Here is a 7,948-nt window from a genome sequence, read left to right as displayed (position 1 = left end):
AAAAAAAAAAAAAAAAAAAAAAACACATCTTAGTAAAACCAATACTTTCTCAGCTTCGCATCGAAGCTAAAAGTATACATAATTTTCACCATAATATTACACTTGTACTTATATAAAAATATTATCATGAGAAATTATAATCTAGATTAGTATTTTGTTTTAATTTCCATTATTTTTATGATATTTAGCAATAACTATAGTGTACTGTCTACGGTGTGTAATAATAATCTATTATTTTAAATAATGTATTATGTATTATTGCATATTTACAAATTTTGTATGTAAATCTTATTAATGTAACATATCTAATTACTTTTAAACGACCTACTAAATCTATTAGATATACATGTTTCTATGTACATTATATGGAGGGTGATTGAATAACTATGTCTCGCGTAATGTCTTTAAAAATTATTTTAATGCATTTTGATGTTATTATTAATTTAAAATATTAAAATTAATTTAAAGTATCAAATTTTATCGAGTGGAGTTGTTAATCCCTTTCGAGTCTCATTGAAAATAAAACCTTAGTAAATTAATCAAATTTACTGTTAATATAAAGACGACAAATTTTTTTTAATTAAATGATAATTAATTTAAATTTTGAACAAGTAAACAAGATTTAACAAAAAAAATATATTTTGTATAATATACTAATTTTTTTTAATTGCTGCCTTAACGTTATTTATATTTAACAAATGCACTGAATTTGTAAATATTTTAAATTGGTCTATAGTTTTAGTTGTTATTTTTAAACAAATTTAGTTTAAATAATTGTTATAAACTATTTTTAAATATTTAAAAATAAAAGGCTAGCTCATACAGAATTAGGAAATTAAAGCTTGTTTAATTATCTTAGTCGGCAAAATATTAAATAAAATCAGCAAGCTCGATATACAGAGTGATTGGCTTACTATATCTCACGAAATATCATTAAAAATACAAGTGTAAGAAACAAATCTTTTTTTTAATCATTATGGATCTTTGATGAGCTGTTTCACAAGAAAAATTAAATTTCCATTAACATCCTTTATACTTATAACTTGTTTCAACTTTAGATTTTTATATAGCAATTCCATATTATTTTTGTAAAATTTTGTTTGTTANTTTATACTTATAACTTGTTTCAACTTTAGATTTTTAAATAGCAATTCCATATTATTTTTGTAAACTTTTGTTTGTTGTAAGAAAGAAAATATTTAGCAACGCGGTCACATTATTATTTTATGTAGCGATAAGAGCAACAGATTTACTTTGACAACAAGTGTATTACTTTAAACTGGTAGAGCTTATCGATTTACAATTTTTAACGTTCGAGTCTGTTATGATTTTTTCTTAATAAACCTCAAACTTTAGAGAACTGTAGAGCACTTTATATTTTTTTTACAAAATATTTTTTTTATTAAACTAAATCTAATGGTGGAAAAAATAGAGTTGCCATTTGAAAATATAAAATTAAAATTTTTTTGTGAAACACCTCATGTTTACCGCTGTGCCACGACTCCCCTGTACTGGCTTTTTTTACTTAAAACTGCCATAACTTTATCAAAGATGAAATTTTAAATAATTTTTTTATACATACGTGAGATATTTGCCTATCATTTTAAAAATTTGACCCTTTACCTGCCTACAGGAGGGTATTCAAAATGACAACTTTTGAAAGTGTTCCAGAATTACTGACACTTTTATATATTTCTTACATTAAAGCTAATATAATATACTTTATTATGGAAAAAACTGAAATATTTAAAAATATTCTCAGAATATACTTTGGCAGCGAATATTACATTCTCACAATATATTAAAGTTATATTTCTAAAATATTATGAAAAAAATATTTTGACAATATATTGTATGATATTTTATGAATATATTAAAGAAAAAGTCAACCCGCTTAGCGGGATTCGGGCCTTGTACTTCGAATGCTAGTGATACGCACATTACCAACTAACCTATTGGTTACTATGACTATTGGATGATAAAAAAGCGCTGATAAAACTAAACATTTTTTTCCTCCATAGGACTGCAAATAATATCATAAAGAGTTTTTTTATTATCTCTGACTTGCCTAGCTTGATTGAATTAGGTTAATAAAAATTTATACTAATTAGAGAAAATAATAGTTACTTATTAATGGTTTTGGAATAATTATATAATAGGTAACACATAAGTATTATATAACTAGATATCAATAATATCCAATGGTGTAATTAAAGGGAGGCAAGGGGATAGCTTGCTTCTCTTTAGTTACCTCAAATGGGTAACAAGACATATATTTTTAATACTTAAAAAATTATATTGATAATATATTCTACAACTATTTCGATTTAAATATTTTATATTTATTCTAATTAATATATGTTCATAATATTTGTAAACAATTATTTAAAATAATATATTTAAGCACATTATAGGAATAAATATATTAATATATTCTCAAAATATACATAAACAAATATTTAAACGATTATTTTGTGAGCATATTGTAGAAATATTTCAATTGAATGTATTTATAAAAGTTGAAAACTTATTAAAAAAGACTAAGTTAGAAATAGAACGCCATAAATTGATACTCAGGGTGTTATCGATATTAAATTGACAGGACTAGTTGATTATTGGTCAGGAGAGTACAGAATTATATTTATTGGTGATGACAACAAAATTGCCGGAATGGTCCTAATAGCAAACAAAACTTTAAGCCATGAGATTAAGAGTATTATTCACTTTACGAAAGAATAATAGCATTCAAAATAGATATAAATATCAGATAATGCATGGTGAACAGAGAAGCTAAAAGAGGAATGGCTGAAAGAAATTTACTCGTCTATAGAAAATTGTTCAGCAAGAAGCTGAAGTAATATAACATATAAAATAATAAAATAAATTTTTGGAACATACAAAAGCGTAGAAAAAGTTCTTAGAGAAAAATATGAAAGATTTGTCCTGAAAAATAGAGAACAAATGATAGTTTGGTCGAAATACATAAAATAGTTATACAAAATAGAGTATAAGAACAGAAGAGGCAAATGAAAGTAATAACTTTATAGGAACTACTGATAGCCTTACAATGAACTGGAAAGGAAAAATGTGTTATATAATAACAATCGCCTATGGAACAGTTAAAGATCCTGAAGACTTCGAAAAATGCATAATTATACATATATCGAAGAATCAATAGCCCGAAATATGTTAATATTATTAAGCCTTACGGCCATGCGTTAAAAATTTGAACAAATAGTACAATAATGGATTGAAAGGAAAATAGAAGATAATTTAACAGAAAATCGATTTGACTTTTAAATAAATAAAGGAACAACATATGCAAGAGGGACTGAGGGGAATATTTCAAAATTATGGCACTGATAGCTTTAATTAGATTGATTTTGTGGTCTTTTTGTTTTGTTGAGCAAAATTCACCCAGAAGAAGCGGATTAATCGCGTATACGGACACAAAAAAAAACATAGAATAGTAAAACCAATAGCTTTGATACGTAGCTGAGAAACTAGATTTATAAAACCATATTAAACTACAACAATTAAATGTAAAAACTGCTGTTTTATCAATTCAAAATGACTTAAATTTTATATATATAAGCGGTATAATACTCTTCATATTATAAAATAATAAAATAAAATGCAAACCAAAAATAATAGTGTGTTTGAATTAATTATAGGTTATAAAAAAGTTGAAAACTTACCACAAATCGTATCAAATGTGGTAGAGATTATATTATTCCACAAATCAAAAGGCTCAGAAGAAGTCAGTTTACTTTTCAGGTCATTCACGAGTATTCTATTTTTTTCGTTAAAAACTGGGTATAATTTTTCTAAAAATTTAACATTGAAAGCATACGATATTATGCGACGATGTTTTCTCCACTTATCAACTGAAAAAAAGTTATTTCATTCATTAATAAGTTTAAAATAACCAAAATGAAGAAATACAAAATATTATCTTCTTAGTTTATATTTCAATAAAAACTTTGAAATATTATAAATTATAAGCGCAACATGGGTGTAGTTTGAACAATTTGTCTAATGAGTATACATATATAAATACCTTCAATAAATTTTTAGAATATATATCCCCACTATTAGTTTGGATATATCACACATTGAATTTAAATTAATTTTTACATCACAAATTAATTTCATAAAATGGATGAACGCTATTAAAATTAGAGATTTTGCTAACCGTTATTATTTCAACCAAAAAAATTTAAAAAAAAAAAGTCACAATGGAAAAAAAATGGGGAAGCAATGATAAATTTCATAAAAAAAATTTAACATCTACAACTAATTTTTAATATGTAAGCCAGCGTTTGATACCATAAAGAAAATATAAAAAAATTCAAAAATTTTAAAATGCTACAGAAATTTGTCTATTTAGTGTAAGATATGTTTTTACCTAAATATTTCTTAAAATTTACTCTAAAAAATATTTTTTTTAATTTTTTTTTTGATTACTCGAACATTTTTATTTTTAATATATATAGTATTTTATAATTATTGTTACAGAACAAAAGTATTAATATATTAATTATTTTTAAAAATCAGCATAAACTATTAACTGGATCAAAACTTATTAAAGTTGTCTAAAGAAGCTGAGCCATCCAGACTGTAGATAATGCAGTAAATACTCTAATACTCTAATAGCTATGTTTTAACATAGCTAATAAAGAATTAACATTTTAAAAATATATTGATGGGATGTCAAATTAAAACTTTTCAATTATATTACTTAATGAAATATAATTGATACTATTACAGATCTATGGAATTACCTGGAGCTGTTAAAAGGCCTTCGCCTAATAAACTTTTCAAGAGTGAGTATAAAAATCCTTTCTCTAATGCTTTGGAATTATTCAATACTATCTGAAAGAATTATACATTAAGTAGAGTTAAAATTAAAAATACAAATTCATCATATATTATATCATCATATACATCAAATATTATAATAAAATTATATTAGATAGTATACAGTTACATACAAGATATAATTATTAAGCTTCTTTTTAATTATTATGAAATAAGTGATAATGGGTTGTATTTAAAATAATTATTTTTACTAACAACACTTCCAGATATCCATTTTAACTTCGATGCGAAGCAGAAAATGTATTGGTTTTACTATGATGTGTTCTTTTTTTTTGTGTCTGTTACCAGTTTTTCTCAGCTCTCACCGAACCGATTTCTTTCAAATATACGTCAAAAAATCACAAATCGTGTCTAATCTAAGATATTACCCTCAAAAATTGAAAGAATTTCTCTCGTTCCTCATAAATGGTGGAAATCTCCAAAAAAATTACAAATTTTAAAATCGCTAATTTTCAATTTTTTTTACTTAAAACTACCATAATTTTTTCAAAAATGAACATATATATATATATTAGGCTGGTCTTTATCTACTAAGGCTAAAAAAAAAAATTGAACAAAACATAGCGGCACCCCCTAATTTTGTTTATTTTTAGATAATAATGATTTTTGTNTTAGGCTGGTCCTTATTTTTCAACTTTATAATAAATTGTGCGGCACCCCCTAATTTTGTTTATTTTTAGATAATAATGATTTTTGTTGAGTTTCGTAAGATTTACTTACCCCCTTCGGGTGCCGAATGAGGGTTGAAAATCCACTGAATAGGGTGGTTTTTTAGTTTTCGGCTAATATCTCAACAACAAAAGCTCAAAACGAAAAATTGTATAGAATAAAAATTATAGACCTTAATATTTTCTATATAAATTGTATCTTTACAAATTCTCGTAGGTTGATTTTTTTCCTCGCCAGGACAAAAACAAAAAAATATTTGAATAGTTCGGTACATCAAACAATTATAAAAGTATTTACGTTTACAGGGACAACTGATTATAATATATAAAAAATAAATCATAAAATGATTATAAAATATACTCTATAATATAAGTTTAAAAAAATGCATTTTATAAATAAGCACACTAAGGTGTCAATGAAAGTACTAGTTTTTCTTTACATAATTGACATTTAAATTAGAATGTTGCTGTCATCGATTTTTTTTTGTGATCTGGAAAAACTTTTCGATATTTCTGAACGACCTAAAACATGTTAAGTATAAATTAGTAATTTAGCAATCCGTTCTATATATTTTATTGCAATTTACTTGAAGTATAAATTGTTTTTGTGCTTCATTTTTCGTTAGTTTATCATTGAACTCCTCCATCAATTTCACACCCCTTTCAGCAGTGTCATTTACAACACGGATTGATTTAACTATTTTTTTCGCTTCTTGGTAATACTTATCACCTTCCCAATTCGAGGAGTCTAATTTCAAAAATTCTGTATCGATATTAAATCTTATAAAAAAATATCCCGAACTTTGTTCAAGCATATCTGTAAAAAACTCTTGTTTCAGAAACGTCTCCACATTATCTATTTTTAAAAAATATTTTTTTGGACCAAAATCGCTTTGATCTGATGGGTAAGTAGATAAATTATTTAAAATAATTTTTGCCATTTTATTTCGGGTTTCTAACGAAACTCTATTATCAAATATTGAAAAAACAATACATTCTTGATTAAAGTACCACAAATGATTTAAAAATTTTTTTAAACACGAATCTGCAATAATTTTATCATCATTTTTATATTCATATAGAGTCCTTATTAAGTGCATATCGTTTAGTGGCGCTTCACATGATTGGTCAGCCATAGACCACGGCCTTATATAAATTTTTATAATAAATGCACATATTCTGCATATTGCAGTCTCTTCCGACTTGGATAATTTGAATTCTTGTTGAAGTAAAAAAATTTTCAAACAATAAATGCCTTTAGTCATCCATCTTGCTTGATGATAAGCCCCAGGTTGCCTAATAATTATACCTCCTGGTGGTGATCCTCCTAGAATTATAATTACAAGCTCTAAAAACTCTTTATAGTCATTTCTAGGATGTTTTTTCAAAATCGCCTCCTGACAAAATAATAAAATGTTTTCGCGTTTAGGAGATACAATATTTTCCAAATTTTTATTTGTATTCCAAATGCTAATATTCTTAGTATTAATATTATTCCAAGTACTTTTAAATCTTTTAAATAGGGCAATATCTGGGCCTGATGATACATGAAGTTTCGTTTCAGCAATTGCAGTTTGGAGAAGCAACTCGTAAACATGGTGGCGGCATGCAAGATATAAAATATCCCTATCTAACTTTTGTTCTAAAAGTGTACAAGCCCCGTTTATACGCCCAGTATTCGATGCTGTTGTATCGAATACAAATGCTTGAACTTTGTCCAATAAAGACCACTTTGCAAGGTTATCATATACTGCAGATGATATTTCTAGCCCTGTTCCAGATGGTATTTGAGGGACACCAAGTAACTGCTCTAAATCAGGACTAGTTATAATTACTGGTAGACGATCTACTTTGTCTTGACCAGTCAAATCGGGTAGTAATTTACCATCCCAGTGAACTACCACAAAATTAACTTTTTTGTTTAAAAAATCAGACTTTACCTTATCTGCGCTTTCCTTCCGAAAATGTTGCCGAATATTTTTAATGGATGTTCTATTTAAAATGTAATTATTTTGATCGATGGATAAACTATCAAGGCACGCAGATAGTATATGAACGGCATCACGGTCGCTAATTTTGCATTTGTCTAATGCAGCTGATAATCTAGGTGTAATTAATTGAATTGTGCCTCTATTTGTACCAGAAGGACCTGGTTGAGGTTCTTCTAAAATCAGGTTTTCATTGTTCAACTCCTCCGAACAGTAAGTTCGGAGGAGATAGGTCAGTAAGACCTATCTGACAGTGTTTCAACTAAAACGATACCAATAAATAAAATTAAAAATCACGTGTATCTAATTTAAATATTTTAATTATGTTATATCTTAAATTACCTGAGAATAACTTTAAGGCTTCTGATTCATGTTTTCTTTTTTTATTCAATTCTTTTTCAATTTTTTTTT

At 26.0% G+C, this 7,948-nt stretch overlaps 1 protein-coding gene across 5 annotated transcripts in view; it reads right to left on the bottom strand.

Annotated features, from left to right (window-relative positions):
• LOC126899353 (cytochrome P450 4C1-like) overlaps positions 1-7,948 on the bottom strand; it is a 46,673-nt gene that overhangs the window by 20,786 nt on the left and 17,939 nt on the right. For all 5 annotated transcript variants that reach the window (XM_050674219.1, XM_050674216.1, XM_050674217.1 and 2 more), the window contains exons 4-5: positions 4,785-4,875; positions 3,699-3,887 (exon numbers count right to left, since the gene is read on the bottom strand). In XM_050674219.1, the coding sequence (XP_050530176.1) occupies positions 3,699-3,887; positions 4,785-4,875 (280 nt within the window). The remainder of the gene's footprint in view (positions 1-3,698; positions 3,888-4,784; positions 4,876-7,948) is intronic.

The sequence above is a fragment of the Daktulosphaira vitifoliae genome, unplaced genomic scaffold (genome assembly GCF_025091365.1).
Source record: "Daktulosphaira vitifoliae isolate Bord-2020 unplaced genomic scaffold, ASM2509136v1 Scaffold_2, whole genome shotgun sequence".
NCBI classification, from domain to species: Eukaryota; Metazoa; Arthropoda; class Insecta; order Hemiptera; family Phylloxeridae; genus Daktulosphaira; species Daktulosphaira vitifoliae.
The sequence above is the reverse complement of the archived record's forward strand: the minus strand, read 5'-3'. Positions and strand labels throughout refer to the sequence as shown.